The 25,984-nt window shown below is 41.1% G+C and overlaps 1 protein-coding gene across 2 annotated transcripts in view; it reads right to left on the reverse strand.

Annotated features, from left to right (window-relative positions):
- Positions 1-25,984, reverse strand: part of LOC119952492 (ribosomal protein S6 kinase alpha-6) — a 120,931-nt gene that overhangs the window by 37,787 nt on the left and 57,160 nt on the right. The window contains exons 3-10 of one of the 2 annotated variants that reach the window (XM_038776302.1): positions 18,798-18,879; positions 15,708-15,788; positions 10,046-10,125; positions 9,380-9,486; positions 8,974-9,011; positions 3,912-4,054; positions 3,096-3,166; positions 551-639 (exon numbers count right to left, since the gene is read on the reverse strand). In XM_038776302.1, the coding sequence (XP_038632230.1) occupies positions 551-639; positions 3,096-3,166; positions 3,912-4,054; positions 8,974-9,011; positions 9,380-9,486; positions 10,046-10,125; positions 15,708-15,788; positions 18,798-18,879 (691 nt within the window). Of the gene's footprint in view, positions 1-550; positions 640-3,095; positions 3,167-3,911; positions 4,055-8,973; positions 9,012-9,379; positions 9,499-10,045; positions 10,126-15,707; positions 15,789-18,797; positions 18,880-25,984 lie in introns of those variants that run through there. The other variant, XM_038776303.1, reaches the window with a different exon arrangement.

The raw sequence follows: 25,984 nt of genomic DNA on the forward strand, positions 1-25,984 counted from the left end.
CTCTCCGAGGCTATAGGTCTGGATGCTAGAGGTGACAGAGCTCAGTGAACACCTCCTTCAAAGTCCAGACACTGATCACGTGGAGGTAGGAAATATGTTCCCTGAAGACCATAGGTGGATAAGGCCTCCTACAATGAACACTCTTCCTCCCTCTTCAAGCCATTTATCTTCTTTGCTCCCTCTCCCTCTCATAGATAGTTTTATATGATAGACAACTCTTTTGTCTCTCCTAGTATTTCTTCACATTAATCTGTTGGGCAGCCCAGAGGATAGGGAACGCACTTTGGTACCCAAACAGATATGTAATGTATTTGCACTGGGGACAGTTAAAAAAATCGAAATGAAGAATACTTCAAAAAGCTATTTTTAGCGTACTACAAACAACAGTGTTAAATAGGCATGCAACAAAATATTGCAAGATATTTGTTTCTCCGGGCCAATCGGCCTTCATTAACTATCAGACACCTATTTATTCAATATCCAATAATAATTGGAAACAATAAATTCAATATAGAAATGGATAACGATAAATTCAAAAATGAAGCAGTACCTAGTCTGTTCCCAGGATTTCGCTTGAATAACATTCTGAGAAGACCTTGAGCTTCTGGACTGAGAAACTGAGGCATTCCTAATTTAGCTCTTGGAAAGAGTGAATGGATTAGTTATTTTATTTAAATTGCACTGAACATTGCATACTAATACAAAACAACTGTTTTAGTCTTCATTGAACATACAGTATTTAAGCTTCTTAAGTTCATGACCATTTTCATTCATGATCACGTAGCTCAACTACCAATTTGCAGGTTTCATGGAAAGTGGAATCCTGGACTTTACACGTACAAATCTGACGCAATAAAAAGCAGAATTCGTCACATTCCGTGACCATAAACCAATTGCCCTAATCACCATTGACTCAGGAGCACAGAAGGAAACTATTCAATCCATCATGTCTGTGCTGATTCTGCAAGAGCAACCCAATGAATTCCATTTCTCTCCCTCTCTGCCCCAAAACCCTGCAAAATTTCAAGCTTATTTTTTCACGTTTCTATTCAATTTCCTTTTGAAAGTTGAAACTTTCAAGCATGCATTTCAAATGATGACTCACTGTGTAAAACACATCACCTCCCCCTTTGGTTCTTCTGTCAATTATCTTAAATATTCTCTGTAGACAGAATACAATTTGTCTCCTTAAATAATGGCACGAATCCGATGTAATACAAACAGTATTTGACTTCTAAGTCAGCATAAATTAGTTGCTCCAATAGCTGCATTGCATAATTACAATAAAATTAACTAGCCTGAAAAATATATTTGGACCATTTATACCACTGAAATTCGTGAAGATCTATATTTGGATTTAATTTCATAAATTGCTTTCTCCAATACATTGTTCTACCTAGCTCTACGATGATCTGCACATTTGGAAATTTATGATGACCTTAAATTTGCCAACATAATATAACATGCTGCTCAGGGGTATTTCCAATATCAGTTTCATGCTGAACAATTTTTTTTTCCTGAGAAAGGCAAGGTAGTCAGGTTGGCTCTGAAGCGCCACAATGTGACACTAGTATCTTGATTACAATAAATACTTTGCTGCTCAATCTGGCAGTGTAGGCCAAGTGTTTATTCTAACAGTAATTAATCAAACTTGGTGTTCATTCAGAGTTAAGCAGTAGTGTTTCTTTGCAATATTTTAGGGCACAACTCTAATTTTCAATGTCCAGAATCTTCCAGCCATTCACGCCGGCGGGATTGTCCAGTCCCGCCGATGGCAAACGACCGGCGGCAGGGAGTGCAAACAATGAGAAACCTCAGACAACGGCAGGACAAGATGATCCCGTTGCCAGCCAATGTCAGACCACCTCTGCCACCACAAATCACACCGCGGTGGAGGGGGTGGGGCGGGGGGCTCAGAAAATCCAGCCCGTAAACTATATAGCTACAGCAATTAAGTTTTGAATTTGGAAAAGAACAATTTCAATTTATTATAAAGTAGCTGTTGAAAATGCACAATACACCATACATAAAACTGAATAAGTTTGAAGCAATGATGTTCCAATATTTAATTCCATACTAAACACATTGCATTTCATATTGTTAATACGTAGATATCCATTTGGACAGTTGCAACCAGCACAAAAGAACTTAAAAATTAAGCCAGTTTACATTACAAACAGCAGGCATCAATGCTAATTTTCAAATTGCACTCTCATTTTGTGGTTTCAGATTAAATATGTAATTTGCCGCAATTTATGTTTACTTGTGAGCTGTAATCCTCAATGAAATTTGTGCATTCTAATCACTTTCAGTTATCCATTATTCCCAATTTAAATGGGACACCACTGTCTACTTCTGACAAATTGATGTGCAGTTGATGCAAGGCGTGGAAGCAGGTGGGGAAAGGGAGCATCGACTGCAAAGTCACAACCTACAGCTTCACGGTTTTCAACATTGGTGTATTGCAACGTGTTTCTCACAGATAACCATTTAAAATTATGTTTATCTAAACTAACTGAAGAACATTTAAATAAACGAGTCAAACTGGCCTAGTGATTTGAGGCCAAACACTCAACTTCAAACTTGAAAGCTTTTCATTCAAACTGCTGCCTGGACTTGCATTTTAACCTGCATGCCAGTACTACAAAGTGAATTTTGATAGATTTGATGCTAATTTCAGAAAATAAGTCCCTACCCAACCTCCAACATCAAATGCAAACACAAATCCTATATTTCTCTCAATTCTAACTGGCAGGAGAATTTTATTTTAATGAATAGGCTGGCAACAAAAAGCAGAACCAACATTAGAGAACATACAATTGCCAATAAAAGGGAAACTGAAAAAAATAGAGCTTCATACCCTAATTATCTTTTATGAGGGACTGAATGAGTTGACATGTCTAATACAGGCTCCTACTTAAAATAAACATTTATATGACCATTGTTTTTTTCCCACTATCCGTTATATTTTCATACAATCTCAATAAAGGTCACAAGGGAGGTTCCACAGGGTATTTATCAAGTTAAGTAGCATCATACACCGAACAAGCTAGTACAAGAAAATGAATTGCACGGAAGTCATTTAGAAAACTTACTTGAGTATCATGTTCATAGTTTCATTCCGGTCTTTACCTTGAAATGGTAATGTACCAGTAAGCATCTCAAACTAAAAGAGCAAAATATGGACAGTGACATCAAAACTGTGCCTTAATATTTGATAACTATGCAACTAATTGTTTTTCTTAAATCAGTTAACAGTTTGATAATCAATGCATAACATTCATATTGAAATGAATAAATGGCAACTAGTGTGGGAATTTTATATTTAAAGCAAACAAAACAGATTCAATAAGATTCAAACCAATAGCATGTACTAATCAGTGGCGTTGTATAAAATATGCTGCAGTTTCTTGCTAACAGATTGGTTTTGTCTTGATTAAAATGAGGAGCCAAATTTAGTAGTGCCATGAAAGTTTCGACTTGGACTCGGTGCTAAAATTGGAAAATATAGGTGCTCAGATTCCAACAGGCCAACCCCAACCAGCCAGAAATTCCACAAGTACACTTCTTCCAGGGAAACACAGTTCAGAAGCTCCAGCATCCAAATTAAATTTCTGCAAAAATGCAGCTCAAGTCATCACATTAACGTCTGAAACATGCGTGGATCTTAGAATCGGTTTCAGAATTAGAGACCGAGAGCAGCATTGAAATGCTCATATCATTCAGCTCTCCATAGCCCTTGAGCAATCACACTATTCCCTTTGTGCGGTACAAATGCACCTGAAGAGACCTAGATAAGAGCAACACAAATGGAATTGAACTGAAAATTCGATACAACGATACATTGTCGCTTTCACTAATTAAAACACAAAATGGAGTACAAAGTTACGCAGTCAAAATCTTACACGTACCATTAGCACACCAAATGACCACCAATCTGCACTCTGTGTGTGACCTCGCCTGTTAACGACTTCTGGTGCCATATACTCCACTGTACCACAAAAAGAGTAGGCCTTCTTTTCTTGGTCAACTGATTCTTTACTTAACCCAAAATCTAAAAATAAGAGTAATGTCAAAAATATGAACACTTTGTAAATAAACAACTATCGTTTTAAAAGTGAATAAACACAATTGTATTAACAGTATACGATTAATGCAAATAATGAGATATCTCGTGTAAATGTCTGACCCCTGACTTTTAGCCAAAAATCCAAATACTTTGTACTTACCACCTGCTCACCGCTGAAGTCAAACTTGACCTGGTGCAAATCTACATGATAGAATCATAGAATAGTATGCCATCGAAGGTGGCATTTCAGCTCTCTGTTCGTGCACATTAACACATGCTATCAAGGCTGCCACCTCACTGGTGCGTTGCTCTGTTCCCACCCTCTAATATGGCACCATAAAGAAGGACCACAGATACACAGCCCAAATCAAACTTAAAGTCAAAGTCATCGAAATTGCAGAGCAAACAAATAATTGCAGAACAGATAGAGAATTCAAGATATCGGACAAGAAAATTAGAGACTGGAGATAGCTGTCTACACAGCTCAGGCAGATGCCCAAGAGTAAATGCACAAACAGAGGAAATCCTAACATGTGCCTGCAGTTGGAAAACAAAGTTTGAAAATACGTCCAATGAAAATTACCAGAACGGACTCAGTTTCTCAAGGATCTATCGGAATCTTTACCTGAAACAAGAAAATTAAACATTTCAGATTTCAAAGCCAGTCTGGACGTTGTACTGGGTTTATGAAGAGAAACAATTTTGTTCTGTGACAGAAGACCAGGATTTCACAGCATCTCCCAGCGGAACCTGATGACAGGTTTAGTGCATTTCAGCAGTTTATAATCAAACATCTCAAAAGAATCTCAAAAGCAATTAAGGGCGAAAAATAAACGTCCACCTTGCCAGCGACACCCACTCTCCATGAAGAAATTTTTAAAAGGAATGGATACAAATTGGACTGTATTGGGAACATGAATAAGACTCCCCTCGAAAGTCAGGCAGTCAACTAGTGAGCAAAGTTAATGAAGACAACTAGCCATGAAAAGAATAGACTGGCTGCTGTGCGGTCGTGCATTTCCAACAGGACAAAGCTCAAGCCAATGGTGACATTCAAGAGAAGAACCCTCCCAAAACAGCAACTCCCAAAAGGAGTTATCGTCCACGTTCACATTGTATCAGCAGTTCAGAGAAAGTTTGTTACACCGATACCAGGAAAGGGTGGGTACTCTTTTGAGAAAAGGTTGGAGATTAGCTTTGTATCCACTTGAGCTTAGGAGAGAAAGAGGCGACTTGATCGAAACCTTCAAGATCCTGAAGGGTATTGACTGGGTAGATGTGGGCAGGGTGTTTCCTCGTGTCTAAGAATCCAGAACTCGGGATCACTTTTTAAAATATAAGGGGTCGCTCATTTAAGACAGAGATGAGGTAAATTTCTTCCATGAGTTGTGAATCTCTGGAACTCCCTTACTCAAAAGGCAGTGGGAGTAGAGTCTTTGGATATTTTTAAGGCTGAGCTAGATAGATTCTGGATTAACAAGAGGGTGAAAGATTATCGGGTGTAGGCAGGAATGTGGGATAGAGGTTACAATCAGATCCGACATGATCTTATTGATTGGCAGAGCAGGCTCGAGGAGCCGAGCAGCCTACTCCTAATCGTATGTTCGTAAAAAATATATGGAGGAAGGTGGCTTGAAAATATGGCCGAGGAGAGTTTATGACCAGGAGAATCACAGAAAGAAAGAAGTATTCGCATCCGGGATCAGTTCAGGTCACACCTTGTTGATGTTGTTGCTAAACGTAGATGGCTAAACAGTGATATTGAAGTGATTCCTGGTGGGTGTAACCTGCTTTTCTTCAACCACTGGATGTCTCTCTAAACAGACCCTTCAAGATAGAAAAAAAGTAGAATAACTGGATGACTGGAGAAAACATTCACCAAGGTAGGTAGCAGACACTCCAATGTTAGCAACTCTATATTGTAGAGGCCTGGGATGAAATCAGAACAGAGATAATTATCAAATCATTCAAGATGTGGGATATCAAATATTTTTGATGGCACAGAAGACGATCATTTGCAAAATAATATGGCCGATGACAACATGAGTGCTGATGAAGGTGATGTTGATGATCGATATAATGATGTCATTCAAGAAGCAAATCAGAATGATCAGGAGGAGGCTGATATTTATGGGGTGGGATTTTCCGTTCCTTCAGCCGGCCAATGGATTTTCCCATTCTGGGCAACTCTACGCCGTTGGGAAATCTCAGGGTGTGCGTGCGCTGCCGGCGCAACGAAGAATCCAGCCCATGGATATTGCTACACATTCGGGATGTGCTCCGCTGCCAAATTGTATTAATTTCTACACTGTGAAAAAACGGAGTGAAGTTGTATAAATGTGTAAGTATGGCTACTGTTTTTAATTAATTTGATAAATTTGAGGAAATTAGTGGACAGAAATTAATGCCCGTTCCGATGGAGTTTTTATGAACTCAAGTTGAATAATAAAAATACTTGTTTTGTACTACTTCTGGGAGCAGGGTTGGTGGGAACAGTCTCTGAGCCTGGCAACTCTGATAGCGGGACAGGGAGAGAGTAGATTTCAACCGCTCCAAAAACATGACTTTTGTAAAAGCTGACCTCCAAATTGCTGGCTAAAAGTTTTGTCTTGGAAACTTAGAAAGTATGGATGGTAAGTTGGAGTGTACAGAAAAGCTTCAGAATGGTTCCAGGGATGGGGAACTTCAGGTATATCAGATATATAGATCAGAGAAACTGGGACTGCTCTCTTAGGAGAAGAGAATATTGATAGAAGATTTGATCACGGCATTCAAAAATCATGAGGGAGAGAGCAGATAAGGAGGAAGTCTTCCCACTGGTGGTAGGATGAAGAACCCAAGGACACTGATTTAAGGTGATTGGGAAAGGAAGCAATGGCAACAGGAGGGAAAGCTTTGTTATGCAACAAGTGGTTAGGTTCTGGAATGCACTGCCTTAAGGGTATGGTGGAGGTAGATTCAATCATGAATTTCGTAGGAGAATTGGATCCTTATCTGAGGAGGAAATAATTTGCAGGGCTATGGGGAAAAGGCAGGAGAGTGGCACTGGGTGCATTATTTTTGCAAAGAGCCAGCATGGACATGACAGGCTGAATGGCCTCCTTCTGTGCTGCAAACATTCTATGATTCTGTCATGATTCATTACTAAAATACCCATGTGTCTGCATGCTCATAGCTTGACTAGTTTAGGGGTGAGGGCTGTTTGGAAGGGCATTTTATATTTTCTCATCCTCTCCCAAAATTAATCTAAGCAACTTTAGAACTCTGGGAACAATTCTCCCATGTGAAATTTGCTGAACATGAATAAATAAAATACTTAATTGTCAATTCATAAACTATCTGGAGATGAAACTTCAATATATCGCACCTTTTTGTTTGTTTAACCAAATGAGCAATGTAACCAAATAGCAACATTATAGCAACATAAACACACAATAGATGCTAGTCTAACTAGTAAATGGCAGAAAACACTGTTCAAGACTTAAAGATTATATATTATTTCCTATGTGATTATTTGAACCAGTTTCCTAAATTATACAAAAAGACTTGCAAATGTAAAATGGAGGAATTTGTGCAAATATCTATAATGAAATACAGTAATGATCTTCAAGATAATTTTAATCAAATATCTTTATGGTACAAAAAAACACCTTAAGGATAATCTAGCATTTAGCTTTATTGTAAAGAAAAATATAAAGTGAACCATGATAGGTCACAGATATGCTTTGCTAGGAAGATAATTTTGAATGAATTTCTTTTCTTATATAAATCACGGTTTCCATGTGTATCAGACATCTAGCTGATCAAAATAAATTTAAATAACTAATTACTTTGGATATCTTGTGAAAAAAACTTGTGGTTAAGGTCCACATTTTTCCTTACATGGTATTACTTTTCATTTCCATCACTAAATCAATTTTTCAGTATCAATGCAGATTCGTATTTGCTTAATCAGAATTTTGTCAAGACAGCAAACGAATACACCAACAGATCTGCCTCGAGGTCAATTTATTACTTTAAAGGACTTGGACAAAGTACAAGTTGCCGCTTTTCATTCGAGCTTTAATTAAAGTATCTTCTGTCGTAGTACTAAAAATAACCTGAGGAATTGAACGCCAAAAACTGGGCTATTATGTTGATGCATAAAGTTGATTACAAAGGGCTTTATCAAAAAAGTAATAATTCTGTACTATATATTTATGATTTTCTCAAATTAGCTTCAACTTTCTTCAAAATTATTTTTGTACTGCATATTTTGATTACATTTCAGATTCTTGTTTCTGACAATTTATTTACTTGATAACATGGCAAATCATCAGTTTGGCTAGATGCAAACCAGCTTCAGTTCACAGAAAAGCTACTTGCTAGAAAAAATTAACAGCTAATCACATGATTTTGTTGCAAACATAGCTATCGCATGTTGACAGACTATGTACATTCTTTTTCTTTTAATGTCATCGTTTTTCAAATTAATTCATGCAACAGCAAATACTGTCTTATTCATTATTTATTGAGCAGAAGGGAACTAATCAAAAAAAGGTTATTTCTACTTACATCCGTAAGTAATGAAAACTAAGCAATAAGTTAATCATCAAGTGTTTTGCTTGCTGCAGGTCTTTTGATAATGAAAATCGCTTATTGTCACAATTAAGCTTCAAATGAAGTTACTGTGAAAATCCCCTAGTTTTGGCAGTCGTCCTGATTTGTCAGTTTACCCTTTGACTGCAGAGCAACAAATATTTCCTCTATTTTGCACAAGAAATTTTGCCATCTGAATTCAAGCTCAGATTCTCAGCATAACAAATTTTGCAATCAAATTGCAAGTCAGCTTTTCTATAAAACGATCTACAAAACAGTCTTGTTCATTTATAAAAACAATTATCTACATAGGTGAATGTACCTACCTGTTAACTTGATATGTCCTCCTTCATCAAGTAAAATGCTGAAATTAAAATTCACATTCTCCAATACATGTACATAAGTTTAAATGATGCTAAAAATCAGTACAATCATGTTGAATATTTACAAATAAAATTGAGCATTTGCTCTTAATTTATAGCTTTTTTTTTTACATTAATTTTATATCAGTTAAAACATCTGCAATGCTATGTTTTTTTAAATATTTCAAATTATTATAACATTTCTAAAAATGTTACTTTATATATATATATAATTCAACTAGTTCTAATCAGCAATGTAATCATTGCATTTAAGAAAATGATTAATAATACAATTTATACTGTTTAAATATTCACAAAATGCAGAATAGAAAATATACAATAGAAATCCAAAAGAAAATAAAGGATTTACTTTTCTGGCTTTAGATCTCTGTACACTATTCCCAAGCTGTGTAGATGATCCAAAGCAAGGGCCAATTCTGCGAGGTAGAACTTGACATCTTCCTCAGTAAACATGACCTATATGAGGAACTACATTATTTTATCAGTTTCTATTACCTCAGCACAGACCGCAGATATATATGCATTAATGTAATTATAAGTCTGTTTCTACAATGAGTGGCTTTGAAGAAAAATCCACTTTTATCATTAAATAACAAGTTCCTGAAAATGCATGGGATAGGCAATTTATTAGTGGTGCCACAAACACAAATGGTCACCAGCCTAAACGCACTGCGCCAACTGAGAGGGGTTTATGGAGGAGTAACAAAACAAAAACAAAATTAAATAAAACTGGGAAAAATTCTGACATTTTTGTTTGGGACAGCTTCAAACCAGGATTAATGCAGAATTAACAAGGAAGGATGAGATTATTCAGATATCCTTCCTGCTATTAAGGCTGTTCTGTTTGGTTCCTTTTTGGACATGCTTTATCTCTGATGACTGATTTTATTGACTGACAGATAATGAATTCAGATTCAATGACTGTCAGCATCTTTTTACTTTTGCTCATTTGTTGATTCAATCGATAAATATTTTTGCAAAAATTGATTAGGTGAAAATATGTCAGATATCTTACCTCTTTGGATAAGCGTGTAAATACATCCCCTCCCCTGAGGAAATCCAAAATTAGATAAAGTTTCCCTTCAGTTTGAAAGGCTGAAGTAAAAATTGGTAGAATGAGTGAAGAGGTTGAGACTAGTGTAAACATTTTACGTACATTATGCAAGCATCAGATTCAAAACTATGCTTAAACTTTTATTGCCTGAACACTGGCCACGATCTATCGACCTATCAATCTATTGACCGCAATCTAATGGGCAGCACGGTAGCACAGTGGTTAGCACAGTTGCTTCACATCTCCAGGGTCCCAGGTTTGATTCCCGGCTTGGTCACAGTCTGTGCAGAGTCTGCACATTCTCCCCATGACTGCCTGGATTTCCTCCCACAGTCCAAAGATGTGCAGGTTCAATGGATTGGCCATGCTAAATTGTCCTTCGTGTCTAAAAACATTAGGTGGGATTACTGGATTATGGGGATATGATGGCAGCGTGGGCTTAAATGGGGTGCTCTTTCCAAGGTCCGGTGCAGACGAGATGGGCCGAATGGCCTGCTTCTGCACTGCAAATTCTATGATTCTATGGCCTCATCGCGCCCGACTCAAGACACAGTACATCTGGCGAGAGGTCTTTCATGATATTTACCGGCCTCGTCCCACCTTGTGAGATCTACCGAGATCTTACTAGGCACCTTGATCTGGATTCCACCTCATGTTCAAGTTTGCAGTTAGCTCACTTAAAATATGTTCTTGATGGAGTTACCCAAAGCGCGGGATCTAATCGCCTCGCCTTCGAGATCCTGAGCGGGTGCCGTTTAGCACTGATTTCCACAAAAATGGACCAGGCTTACCTTTGGGAAGGGGGGCTGTCTATCAAGCAATCGGGAGCCCCTGGCTCTGGGCAGGGTGGTACCCTTGCATTCCCGATGGGGTAAGTGTAGTGAAATCACATTTAAGTGAGTGGAATGCACTTTGTGCAACTTACATTATGTTGTTCGCAATGTTTACAAGCATTAAGGTTTCACCACTCCAGTCTGGACTGCTCTCTAGCTTCCAGACAGGGGTATCTTTTCTGGGAGGGGGGGTCTCTTTCGGCAGGGAGTCCCTGTGGGGGTCCCCCATTACAGGGGCTCTCTGTGAGGGGGGTCCCCTTATTCCAGGGGTCCCTGGGGGGGGGGGGGGGCATAACAGGGGGCCACTGTCAACCACAGTGTCACTTGGCACATACATGCCTCCTTGGAAACTGACCCAGAGTAACAATCTCTGAGCCACTTAAGCTTTACTGTCAGGACAAAGCAAGGTAAGCATTTGTTCTCTTAAATTAAAACTGCATGTCAAAAGTTTATAAAGCAATCTGAAAATATGGCTTTGCACAAAGTTGGTGTGAGTTTAAGCAACAACAATCAAGTTTCCACTGGGTTTTGCTCCCACACTAACATTGGGGCAGGATCCCACACCCGAGTACTATTAATACCTCGGTGCCAAAACATACCCGAAACCAGTGCATGCAGGTTATTTGTAAAATATTTTCTTAACTGTTCAGGGAAAAATCTTGACTTCACCTTATTTCCAGTTTCTCATGATGCATCATCACTGTCATACAAGTACATTTGCAGAAGATCTGGCTGAATGGTATTTTGTTGTATGTCATACTTAGCATGTAATTACACTTCTAAGTTGTTAAATTTTATAAAGTGTTATAATTTTGACTCAAGAGCTTCTAATGAGAAACAACTTTGATTTCCAGGCAGAAAACACTACCTATTCTCATAGGACCCCTTTTTAAAAATTATAATCAAGTATAACTAGTATGCAGTAACACTTTAAACCATTATTATGGAGAATTAAGACATAGCAATCAAAATACGTGCAATTTTGAATTGTTAATCTCATAACGCTATTCATTTCAATTGTGTAAATTAAAATTTTAGAATTCCATAGCTAATATGTAACCAACAATAAAAGTCAGTACTCTAAAAACTAGCCCCACCCAGAAAACAATAATCAACAATAAATAGAAGTTATACTACAACTGAGAACACGTCGTAAAGGATTCAAGAGAATGCACTTCAGAGAAAAATCAAACAAAGGATCATGGTAACTTCATGGTACATTTACAGGCAAATGTATCCCCGTGTTATGCTCCAAAGCAAGCTCCTTTGGTCAGATGCACGAGTACTGGGCACAGATCATTTGCAAAACGTCCCAACTAGGGGAATGGTGTACAGGGAAGGGAGGGGACAGAGAGAAAATAATCTAAAACGTATTTAAAATGTAACAACAAAATTCCAATAAAAATGAAAAACTGCAAATCTGCAATCAGAGAATGCTGGAAATTCACAGCATCGTGTTCCTTCCACCAAAATCATTCTAATGAAGTTTAATGAAGTCACAATATCCTTCTTCACTGAGCAAATTGTAACCTGCTGCACTCTTCTGGCATTTTCTGCTTCTTATTCTAATCTTAATTCTTGCTTTAGAAACACTTCTGGGCACTTTTATAATTTCTCCAATCGTATCCAAAATGGAACCTCTGCTCAGGCATATGTTTCAAAAACATTTTGAAACAAAGCATGACGTCTGTTAACTTAGTCATACATGCTAATATAACAGTTGCTGCTACACTCTTAATTCCTGCTTACATATGTGCAAATCCAGGCTGTTGCTACAAAGTAACTTCAGCAATATTTGAAGCTTCTTATAAATAGTTGAATTATTAATAGTTGTATTGTAATCACCGTGTCTTCAATGATGTACAACACTCATTAAATACTTAATTCTCAAAATACTGACTTTGTTAGTTATACACATTTTTTTTTAAAAAACAAGCCATTTTGGCCCAAATACTCTTGATTCATTCACATCTGCTTCCATGTATCAAGCTTAAGGTACAATTATCCTAATAGAAACAGAATTCTGAAGACAAAGGATAGAGCGACCATGAATATAAAAACAATTACTATATTAGAAAAAGTAAAATACTGAGCAAAGGTTCCATTTTGGATGCAATTGGAGAAATTGCACACGTTTCCAGAAGTTTCCACCCAAACTCATTTACATATTATCAAACACAAAATCTGCCATAAATCTGCACAATCAGGCACAGTTTCGCACCTGTTTTTTTAAAATGTGTTTTTAAATATTCTAATTTGACTAACAGAACTAAGAACCTTTATCACAAAAAAAATCATTTTAATTGCAATGTCTGATTCACCACCTGTGTAATCCAAAATTAAATTTCTGCAATATACAACAATATAATTCTCTAGCTATATTGGGCTACAGTAGCCAGTTTCAAATTAATTACATTCAAGAGCTTTGAAAACATTCAAAAGCTTTTAAAACACGGTATCCTTGCAGCCAAATAAATCTTGCTTTAAAGTCTTGAAAAATCACCACAATTAATTGAATTCCAAATGGTGATTAATTTACTTTGGAGCCGTGCCCAGTTTTCTGGGTGGGGCCGGTTTCTAGAGTACCGACTTTTACATTGTATTTGTGCTTTATAAGCTCTCCTCAAACTTCACCAGTTTGTATATGTTATAGTGCAAACAATCCAAATAACCAACTTTAGTTCATTAATTATGCACGTGGAACACTTTCTGTTCCACCCACAATGAAGCTACAAAGTATTTTGACCAAGTAAAGGCAGAACATTGCCCATTAAAATCAAAGTCTAACCAAAAATTTATGTACTTGAATAATTAACCAAACACACACTTTTGTCTGCAAAACGACTTCACGTTACTCCTTTCCCTGTTGTCAAATATAACTGGTTCAAAACCATCAATTCTAATTATTCTACATCTATGACAATAATGCATGGAAAGCTGGTGCCCAACATATTTAGTCCAAATAATTCAGGGAAAATTCTTTCCATTATCTTAACTCTCTAAGACTCCGATTGCATCAAATTGCACTGTACTGTGTGTGAGAACAGAGTGCGAAAATGTACCTTGGAAAAAATAAAGAGGTATCATCTTACCAATTTGCTTCTTTCCCCTTTAGCCTCTTGCCTTTTAGATTTGCTTTTCTTCCGCTCTTTTTAGTTTGTTTAGTAAATGCCTTTCTGAAAACATCAAGCAACCACTGCCAAATACAATGGCAGCTAGCGGCCAAGATTGGCAACAGAGTGTTTGGGGTCAGAGGTGCTGAGACTAGAGCACAAGAGCGTTCACCGATAACTCAAGGACTCATTGGTTTTTTTCCCCAAGGACATAGACAAGCACATAATTTTTACGATGTATGTATGCCCATACCTTGTTCTTCCTATCCTCTTTACTTTCTCAAGATCCCTATAAAACTTTATTCTTCATCAACAGTAGAAGCAGAGGCAAATCAATTCTGCCAGATAGCCACAACCTCCCACTGAACAATCATTTGTGTTTGACTTTCTTAGTCCCAATTCTGATTTTGTATGTTATATTACATGAAACATTGATATATTAACAGCACTACACAAAATACATAACAATAATAATATTAGTGTCACAAGTAGGCTTACATTAACACTGCAATTAAGTTACTGTGAAAATCCCCTAGTCGCCACACTACGGCATCTGGTTGGGTATACTGTAGGGAGAATTCAGAATGTCCAATTCATCTAACAAGCACGTCTTTAGGGACGTGTGGGAAGAAATCAGACACGAGGGGAACGTGCAGACTCTGCATAGACAGTGACCCAAGCCGGGAATTGAACCCTGGTCCCTGACACTGTGAAGCAACCGTGCCGTCCATAGGTGACTATCAATACAGCATCTCTATTTACTGTGGTCAGACTGCTAGTCTCTAAAGTTCCAGGAATGTCCTCAGAATGTCAGGTTGGAAATAGTTATGCTTTAACCTGTCAAGATGAAAGAGAGTTGTAGTCTCATGGATAGCAAATCAACATTTCTGCCTGGTACAAGGGCCATGAGATTCATATTACCATGGAGATGGGCTTTGAAAGGTTAAAGGTTTCTGAAGAAATTCCTGAAACTCAGACAAGTCTGCCAAGATCTGGAGAAAGGGAGAAATTAGGGGCTGAAAGTCTCTATGGTATGTAGTGAAGGAATGAGAGTGAGAGCTCACACTCAGATGGAAAAAGGATTTGGAACAAGGCTGGAAGTTTCATCTGGCATGTGGAAAAGAGAAAATCTCCAGTAAAATTCCCTCGCCATGAAAGACAGTTCTGGGGTTTACAGTTACCAGGCTGGGAAAGGAAAGAATCGGAAGTAAACCTTTGGGAGCCAAGAATCACTTTGGATTTGGTCCAGGAAAATCCATCGACTATTTAAGGGACAGTGTAAAGAATATCTGTGTGAAGTGGATTTTCTGGCTATATTAAAAGTAAAAGGAAAACATTTTGTTCTGTTGTTTAAAGCATAAGTTGTGGACAATGTGTTTAATTAATAGTGTCTGCTTGTTACAGTAAAGCTTTAAGATCTGAAATTTTGTCAAATGATCCTTTCAGCTATTAAGTTTGTATGTTTTTTTAACATTATCGGTCTCTACAGGGAATTGGTCTCTAGAGGGATCATAACAGTACAAAACATATTTTAAGTAATATTTTTAAAAACAGTACTGAGTGAGAATGACAGCATTGAATCTACACCTTGTTGATATGGAGCAACAGAATGAATAAATTTTTCTTAAAGCAACATTAAAGTATAAAAATCATTTATTAGGAGAGAGTAGTACTTGCCATAGTGTAATTTAACTATAAATGGATGATTTACTTCCACTAGAATGTCTCTTTCCATTTTTGTTCGGACACGATCCCGTACTAAAAAGAAAAAACATGCAATCATTGAAAACAAATATACAAGTTCACAGAGCTGTAGAAACTGCATCACAGGCAGTACACTGCTCCTTCCACCTGTGCCAATCTTAGCTCTTCAACTGTAGCTGTCTGCACCAAGCCTTCTGTCCTGCCCTTTCCCAACTGGAACTATTGTTGAGAAAGTTATTTAATAAAAAGGTATGTGTAAAAAAGTAAACAAGACTAGCACTTTAATTCTTAGCGACTCCCCCAGATGTTGCCTTTTTGATTACAAATGTACTCACTGAATTAATTACCTGAACAATTAATCTAATGATAACATGCACAAAAACAGAAAACTACAGATGTTGATATATGAAATAAATACAAAAGAATACTGCAAATACATAGGTTATGCAGTATCTGTGAAAAGAGAAACAGAGTTAATGTTTCAGGTTGATCACCTGTCATCATAACTTGTACTTGTTGACAAAAATCATAGAATCCCTACAGGCCATTCGACGCATCGAGTCTGCACCGACCCTTCGAAAGACCACCTTACCCAAGCCCAATTCCCAACCTATTCCGGCAACTCCATCCTAAGCGGCAATTTAGCATGGCTAATCCACTTAACCTGCACATCATTGGACTGTGGGAGGAAACCGGAGCTCCCGAAGGAAACCCATGCCGACATAGGGAGAATGTGCAAGCTCCACACAGATAGTTACCCGACTTTGGAATCGAACCCGGGTCCCTGGCACTGAGGCAGCAGGGATAACCACTGTGCTACCGTGATGCCCAAATTGCCGCTCTTCAATAACTAAGGAAGGATATATTTGCCACGGAGGGAGTGCAACCGAGGTTTACCTGGAACAGCAGGATTGTTGTATCTTGAGAGATTGGGTCACCTGTATTCGCTGGAGTTTAGAAAAATTAGGGAGAAACTCATTGAAACAGAAAATTCGGACAGGGCTGGACAGACTGGAGGTCTAGATCAAGGGGTCACAATCTCAGGTTACGGGGTAGCCATTTAGGACTGCATTCCTTCACTCAAAATGGTGAGCCTGTGGAAACCTCAACAACAGTAGGCTGTGGAGGCCATGTCACTGAATATATTTAAGGAGGAAATAGATTGATTTCTAGACTCTAAAGACGTCAAGGGATATGGGGTGGGCGCAGGTGTATGGTGCCGAGTTCGAAGATCAGACATGATAACGGCGGAGCAGGCTCGAAGGGCTGAATAACGTACTCCTGCCCTTATTTTCTGTGTTTCCCTAGGTTTTTATTTTTGTCATTGTGGGGAACAAATACCCAATAAGTACGTGGTGCAAAACTGAGGAAAGGTTGCAGTTAGAAACATCAGATAAATGAAGCTGTGATCAAACCTACCCTGCCCCAACCTCCAGGATATTCCATGGCTGGTGCATCAGGCATTCTATTTCTCCCAAGGAAAACGTTCACCAACTTGGTTGAAGGAGTTGACATATTGACCAAAACTCCAAAACTACTCTCAGCAATCTGAAAGTCTAGTCAGTTCAAACTCCCACACCAAATGAATGACATTACTAATGCAATGTCAATATAGTGTCAAATATTTATTAGAAGCAGCTGAGCTAAACAATCTGGCTTGCCATCTGTCAGAATTCACTTCTCACACAAATTATTACGGTTTGGATTTAAAATGAACCATCACTCCCCAATTTGTATTATATAACTGAACAGCTAGTTAAACCTATTGAGATACGCAGCCATCTCAGATGGCCACCTGTAAAGGACCATGGGAATTATGGCCAACCCAGGACTCAGACACACTCGGAGCTTGTGTGTGTATTTGCAACCCAGATAGCTAGACGCGATCGAAACCCCCGCTCGTTTGCATTCTAATGGCCCATTTTCCCAGAACAAAAGGACTGTACTCAGGTAACCAATACAGATGCAGAGTAACCGGCGCCACTCGCTTTGCTAAGAAAGCCCAAACAGCCACGGTCAATGACCGCTTAGGACACGCCCAGCCATCAAGGCACCTTATTGGCCAAAATCGAAGGCAGTGATCGAAGCCTGTTGAATTACTGGGTCCAAAGCTAAGGACCACCCTAAGGACCAAGCTAAAGAGCGCAAAACCCCAGAAGGATAAAAAGAGACACAGCCATGTGTTCGGTCTCTCTTGGTCCCGGTCTACGCCTAAAACCAAGTGTAGCATTGTGACCAGAAGACATAATGACGATCGAAACCAAAACCAACGATCGCTATCAGACGGATGAGCCCAGCAGAAACAAAGCCACTTCTTCTATCCAGCCACGCAAGATCCGAACAAAGCCCTTGCTCATCTGCAAAGAGCCGGTTGCCCTGAAGTTAAGTATAGGTTATTGTAGTTGTTAGGTGTAGTTTAGCTTGTCGTGTTTTATGTTGCATGTCGAAGTAATCCTTGTGTGTAAATAAACTATCCTTGAACTGACAATTGGTTGTTTGGTCTTTGATCGATATCCGGTAAAGTCTTGTGGTGGTATCATTTGATACCTGGCGACTCTGAAAAGCAATATCATTAATAGCTGCCATATTTAGTTAATTTGGCAACATTATTGGCGACTCCGTCGGGACAGTATTCCAGTAAAAAGAGCAACAGGCAGAAGGCCTAATCAATATTTTTTGGAAGTATTTTATGATCAAATATTAACTAGACGGTATGTTAAGGCCCTTTTATTGATCATTACAATCCATTCCAGAATATTGTAAAAATGGTTAAATAAAAAGAGAAGGCTGGAATTACTCAGCAGAACAGAGACCACCAGTGGAGAAAGAAACAGTCATTGCTTCAGGTCAATAAGCTTTCATCAGAACATGCAAATTTTGGGTTTTCCCCCTCCCAGCATTTTGTTTTTCATTTCAGATTCCAACGACCACATCATTTTGCTATGGTATTATAAAACCGTGACCTGTTTACTTTGTGTTCCTCATCCTCTTTCACACAGGGTGGGCAATTGACAATTCAACAGTAAAACTTGTAAGAAGAAGAAGAAATAGATTCAGGCTTACCTTTCAGAGTAGCTTTCTTGAGTACTTTCATTGCATACAACTGTGCTGCATCAGGACCAATCATCTTTCTAACTAAAAATACCTGATTAAAGAAACATACAAAGACAATAAGGTATAAAGTTGTTGAAAAATAGAATTTCAAAACAGAGGCAAACAACTTCAGTATCTGGGCTATGCGCAAAAATCATTGACTGATCAAATAAAGGAACAGAAGTCGGCCTTTGCTTCACAGTCCTTAATTTTCTCATGCCAATAAAAAACCCAAATCATTACCCTTTGGATGGGGAAAGTGCTTCCTCATTTCATTCCTTAAAGAACTAACTCAAATGTTAAGGTTACTTATATTTAAGAATATAAGAAATAGGCGGAGGAGTACGCCATTTGGTCTCTCGAGCCTGCTCCTACATTCGATATCATAGCTGACCAGATTGATTTGATGTTCCCGTACTCTGGAATCTCCTCACCGAAAGAAAATTTCTCTGAATTTACCCTTTCTATCAGTTTAAATACCTCAACAAGAGGACATAATTTGGGGAAATATTTTCAAAATAGCGGTCAGAACAACACGGAACGTTCAATTAACAAACAAATAATTGCTCCAAGTAATGTAAACTTTACATCACAACAGTTCTGTAGAAGTGTCTCAATGTGAAACTTTCACTCTACTTCTTACTTGCCAGTTCTGACCACAATGCTACATTTTTGTAGTATTTTCTAACTTTACTTCAGATTCCCAGTAGTACTACATATTTTATTTTTACACATCAGTGGTTGATGTAGGATAGCAATCAGATCAAACAAAACAGGAAAAGGAAGACAGCACAATGCTGCTGTGCAAGGCTAAAACTTCAATTGCACTGTCACTTCTGTGTTGCTGTGAAGCTTAAAGAGATGGAAAAGTAGCTATAGAAGTCATGAGTCAGAATAGATTTCAAAATTACCTAAGGTACATCCCATCCAGGAGTTTATTTCCGAGTGTAGCGCGGTGGCTCAGTGGTTAGCACTGCTGCCTCACAGCGCTGAGGACCCAGGTTCGATCTCAGCCCCGGGTCACTGTCCGCGTGGAGTTGGCAGATTGGCAGATTCTCAGTGTTTGCCTGAGTTTCACCCCCCCCCACAACCCTAAGATGTGCAGGGCAGGTGGAATAGCCACGTTAAATTGCCGCTTAATTGGAAAATAAAAAGAATTGTGTTCTTCACATTTGTTTTAAAAGAACTTTATTTCCCACTACTTGGACTCTATGTCATACTGAGTGTAACTCCACTGCAGCTGAAGCTAGTATTGCCACTGGTGCTGCTGTGCAATTTATAATCTGCAACACCGTGTATGTTTATCAAATGCTATAATCAAATGTGATTACTCTCAAAGCATTCTAAATCTAATTGATTAGGTGCCAGACTCTTTGCAGGCATGTAATAAATCCAAAGAGATTTTAGAACCCTCCCTTACTCACTGTGCAGTTTACAATGTGCAAGGAGAAACCACAAAATAACATGGGCATTATTGAATATCTTTAATTTTGCATGGATTGAGACTTGCCTTCATACAGCAACTTTTGAAGAGTAGAAGTTCCCAAGGCATTTCTCATTAAATATGACAGGGGACCAAAGGTTTGGTCAAAGAAGTAGGTTTTAATCAGTGACTTGGAAGAGAGGGGCAGAAAGGTTTTGGAGAGGCTGGGGTACGATTCGACAGGGTTAACATGGATTAATGAAAGGAAAATTGTGGTTTAACAAAAATTTCGGGAGTTTTTTGAGAATGTTACTTGTAGCCTGGATAAAGGAGAACAAGTGGATGCGGTGCATTTGGATTTCCAGAAGGCTTCTGATAAAGTCCCACACAGGAGGTTAGTGAACAAAATTAGAGCACATGACATTGGGAGCAATCATAGAATACCTACAGTGCAAAATGAGGCCATTCAGTCCATCGAGTCTGCATAGACCCTCCAGAAAAAGAGCTCTACCTAGGTCCACTTACCCCGCCCCCACCATGCCCTTTCCCCGTAACCTAACCTGCATATCCTTGGACACCAAGAGGCAATCCACTGAACTTGCACATCTTGAACCTGGACTGTGGGAGGAAACTAGAGCATCCCAGGGGAAACCTACACAGACACAGAGAGAACGTGCAAACTCCACCTAGACTATGAATTGGTTAACAGGCAGAAAACAGAGAATAGGAATAAATGGATCATTTTCAGGATGGCAGGTTTGGTAAAGGGGTACCACAAAAATCAGTGCTTGGACCACAGATTTCAACAATCTATATGAATGATTTGGGTATGGGGACCAAATGTAATAATTCCACATTTGCTGATGACACAAACTAGGTTGGAATGTCAGTTTTGAGGAGCATGTAAGATGACTTCAAGGGAACTTGGACAGCCTAAGTGAATGGGCAAGAATATAGCAAATACAATATAATGTGAATAAGTGTGACGTTATCCATTTTGATAGAAAGGAACATAACAGCAGAGTATTTTTAAAATAGTGTACGGTTGATGTCCAAAGAGACCTGGGTGTCCATGTTCATAAGTCACAAAAAGTTATCATACAGGTGCAGCAAGTAATTAGGAATGCAAGGAATGGCTTTCATCACAAGGAGATTTGAGTGCAGGAGTAAAGATGTCTGCCGTAATTGTATACAGCCTTGGTGACAGTGCATCTGGAGTATTGTGTCAGTTTTGGTCTCCTCATCAAAGGAAAGATGTACTTGCCAGAGAGGAAGTACAACAGAGATTCACCAGATTAATCCCTGGGACGATGGGATTGTTTTGAGGAGAGGGAAAATGCTGGAAAATTCAGCAAGTCTGGCAGCATCTGTAGGGAGAGAAAAGAGCTAACTTTTCGAGTCCGATGACTCTTTGTCAAAGCTAACAGACAGAGAGAGTGGAAAATATTTATACTGTGGAGTGAGAATGAAAGATGAGTCATAGCCACAGAAACCCAGGGAAACTAGGTGCTAATGGCAACAGATACCAAGGGGAAAGAGTGTTAATGGCAGTCCCCAGAGAGGACAAAAGATGTGAAAGGTCAAACAGCAAGGAAACTAATATGAGAGGATTTATCAGAGGATTTGTTTTGAGGAGAGATTGAGGAAACTGGGTCAGTTTTCTCTCACATTTCAAAGAATGAGGGGTGATGTCGTGGAAACCTACAAATTTATTACAGGCCAGATATGAATAGGCTGTTTCCCCTGGTTGCTCAGTCTAGAACTGGACTGAGCCTCAGGATAAAGGGATGGCCATTTAAGGCGGAGATAAGGAGTTTCTTCACATGGACAGTGGTGAATCTTTGGAATTCTTTACCCAAGAAGGCTGTGGAAACTCAATCACTGAGCATGTTAAAGGAAGAAATTGATAGATTTCTGGACATGACATTAGAGGATAATGGGGGAAAATGGCATAGAGCTAGATGATCAGCCATGATCTGTTTGAATAGGACCAGGCTCGTTGGACGAAATGACGTACTCGTGCATGTCTGTTCCTATGCTTTGAATTTATTTGGCAAGTTCATTTTGGCCTTTGCGCTAGGTGCATGAAGATGTGGCAGTTATCTCAGCATTACCAGTGCAATATTCTATTTAAAAACAATATGGTTCTAAATATCCTATGGAAATGAGGATTCATCTGCTCCTGTTCCTGTTTTTGGAATCATTGCAACCATGCGGCAATTAACAATCGCAGGACAGATTTCAGCCTGGGATAAAGGATTTTTATCAGTACTGCGTCTTGTCTCACTCAGCTGAGGAATGAAAAAAAATTTAAACCTCTCTGGTGATGTACACAGTCATTAATTCAGATAATGATGCTGATTAATCAGGGACGTGCAGTCAGTGAAACATTTTAACAAGAGTGTTCTTTAAAAGACTACATTAGCTCTAGCATGGCAATGATCAGTGAGTCAGAAGATTCTGTGTTAATAATAGGGATATTTTTGTCCATGTATGAGGATAAATCAGAGTCACTGATTAACAGTAATTGAGTTAGTCAAACTCCATTTTTATCAAGCTGCATTTTGAGATTTATTCTGGTGTTTTGACAACTGTCATTATTCTGTGAAAAATCGAAGTAGTCTTTATACATATTTCTACACATTTGTATAATCAAAAGGAGGACATGCAAAATGCCTGAATTGGAAGTTGATATGTCAACTAGCAGTCCTACAGAGGGAAAATGGGGTTCAGATTTATTCGTTGCCAGTACGAGGTTCTGATAGCTTGTGGGGGAGGAAGGGGATGTGGGAATGGGAAAGAGGAGGTCCTGCGGTTTGGCAAACTGGGGTGAGGCTCCTGGAGTATGAGCAAACAAACTCTCAATGTGTTTATCTGAAATTCCCCTCACAATATTTAAGGTTGACATTAATCCATTTATTAAAGGGATGCTTCAATATGCATCAATAAAATTTTCAGGCTTCCGGTGGCAGCAATGCGGAGCGAAGCCGCACATTCAGCAGCTCCCACTGAAAACGGACTTTGTGGCTCTTTTCAGGGCCCCCAACGGAGCTGTGTCGGTAAATCACGACGTGGGAAGAGGACAGGAGTCGACCCCTATGGTCCTATGGTCCGGACCAGGAGTGGGGTAAGCAGAAAAACGGAGAAAGCACCCCTGAAAAAGCGGGGGAAGGAAGACAAAATGGCCGGCGGAGACCCGGAAGACTGGAGGCAGTGGGCTCAGGAGCAGCAGGCGACTCTGCTGCGCTACTTCCAGGAGCTTAAGTTGGAACTGCTGGAGTCGTTAAAGGTAACCACCAGGGAGCTGATGGAGACCCAGACAGCCCAGGGGGCTGCGATCTGGGAGCTGCAGCAGCAGGCCTCCGAAAGGGAGGATGAGGCCGTGGCCGTCGCGGGGAAGGTGGAGATGCACGAGGCTCTCCATAAAAGATGGCAGGAGCGGTTCGAGGAGCTGGAATACCGGTCGAGGAGGAAGAATCTGCGGATCCTGGGCCTCACGGAGGGGCTGGAGGGGTCGGACCTGGCGGCCTATGTGGTGGTTATGTTAAACTCGCTGATGGGGACTGGGTCCTTCCAGGGGCCCCTGGAGTTAGAGGGGGCCCACAGAATTCTGGCTAGGAGGCCCAAGCCGAACGAGCCGCCGCGGGCGGTGTTGGTGCAGTTTCATCGTTTCGTGGATCGCGAGTGTGTGCTCTGGTGGGCCAAGAAGGAGCGGAGCAGCAAGTGGGAGAACACGGAGGTGCGGATCTTCCAGGACTGGAGTGCGGAGGTGGCGAGGCGGAGGGCCGGGTTTAACCAGACGAAGGCGGTGCTCCATAGACGGAGTGTGAAGTTCGGCATGTTGCAGCCGGCGCGTCTGTAGGTCACCTATAAGGATCGGCACCATTATTTTGAGTCCCCGGAGGAGGCGTGCAGGCCGAGAAATTGGACTCAAACTGAGGGTCTAAGATGGGGGATGCTGTATAATACTGTATTTGTATTTGCTTGGTTTAATGCAAGTTGTGGGTTGGCCTTAGGGTGGGTGGGGTGATGTCGATTTGTCTTTTCTGTGTGGGTTTTTCTGTAGGGGTCTGGTGGACGGGTTCGGGCAGGGGGGTAAACGGGGAGTCTGGGGAGCTGGTGGGGGGGACTGACAATGGGAGTTGCCCTAGAGGAGGCGGGGCTGGGCGAAAGCGCGGGCTTTCTGCGGGTTTCCCGTGCTGGGAGATGGTGGGGGCGGGTCGGGGCTGAGAAGCGCGAGTCGTTGCTGGCTGTTTTCTTTTCCCGCGCAAGAGCGGGTGGGGGGGGGGGGGGGGGGGGGGGACCGGGGGACCGTTGACAGGCACGATGGAGGAGGGGTAGTCCCACGTGGGCAGGAGTCGGAGGTAGGGCGGGAGTCACCGGGGTCAGCAGAAGTTAGCTGGCTCACGGGAGTGCTATGGAGGGAGGGGCACGGCTAGGAGGGGTCCTAGCCTGGGGAGGGGGGGGGTGGGGAGTTGTCGCCGTAGCAAACTGGCAGAGCGGGGGACGCTGGCCGGTGGTCCGCAAGGGATGGGGTATGGCTAATCGGCAGGGAAGGGGGGCAGGGAGCCCTCTGATCCGGCTGATAACCTGGAATGTGAGGGGGCTGAACATGGTACTGGATCCATCAATGGATCGATCCAAGTCCCGGACGGGTAGGAGGCCGGCGGCGGCTAAGGTGTTGAGGGGATTTATGGACCAGATGGGGGGTGGATCCCTGGAGGTTTGCGAGGCCAAGGGCCAGGGAGTACTCGTTTTTCTCCTGAGCAGGGGGTTGGTTTCGAGGGTGGAGGATGTGGAATACTCCGCCATTGCCATTTCAGATCATGCCCCGCACTGGGTGGACCTCGGGCTGGGGGAAGAGAGGGACCAACGTCCACTCTGGCGCTTGGAGGTGGGGCTGCTGGCAGACGAGGAGGTGGCCGAGAGGGTTCGGGGGTGTATCGAGGGGTATCTTGAGGCCAATGACAACGGGGAGGTCCGAGTGGGGACGGTCTGGGAGGCATTGAAGGCGGTGACGAGGGGGGAATTGATCTCCATCCGAACCCATAGGGAGAGGGGGGAGCAGAGGGAGAGGGAGAGACTGATAGGGGAGATGGCGAGGATGGATAGGAGATATGCGGAGGCTCCAGAGGAGGGATTGCTGGGGGAGAGGCGTAGCCTTCAGGCCAGATTCGACCTATTGACTACCAGAAAGGCGGAAGCTGAGTGGAGGAAAGCACAGGGGGCGGTGTATGAGTATGGGGAGAAGGCGAGCAGGATGCTGGCACACCAGCACCGAAAGCGGGACGCGGCCAGGGAGATTGGGGGAGTGACGGATAAGGCTGGGAAGGTGGTGCGGAGGTGGTAGATGTTAATGGGGTCTTCAGGGACTTCTATGGGGAACTGTACCGGTCGGAACCCCCGGTGGAGGGGGGTGGAATGGGGCGCTTCTTGGACAAGCTGCGATTCCCGAGGGTGGAGGAGGAGCAGGTGGAAGGACTGGGGGCGCCGATCGAGCTGGAGGAGGTGGTCAAAGGGTTAGGCACCGGAGCCGGACGGGTTTCCGGCGGAATTTTATAAAAGGTATGTGGACCTGTTGGGCCCCCTGTTGATCTGGACCTTTAACTCGGCGGGTGGGGGGGGCTTTGCCCCCAACTATGTCACGGGCGCTGATTTCCTTGATCCTGAAGCGGGACAAGGACCCTCTGCAGTGCGGGTCATATAGACCGATTTTGCTGCTAAACGCCGATGC

The sequence above is a fragment of the Scyliorhinus canicula genome, chromosome 17 (genome assembly GCF_902713615.1).
Source record: "Scyliorhinus canicula chromosome 17, sScyCan1.1, whole genome shotgun sequence".
Lineage (NCBI taxonomy): Eukaryota > Metazoa > Chordata > Chondrichthyes > Carcharhiniformes > Scyliorhinidae > Scyliorhinus > Scyliorhinus canicula.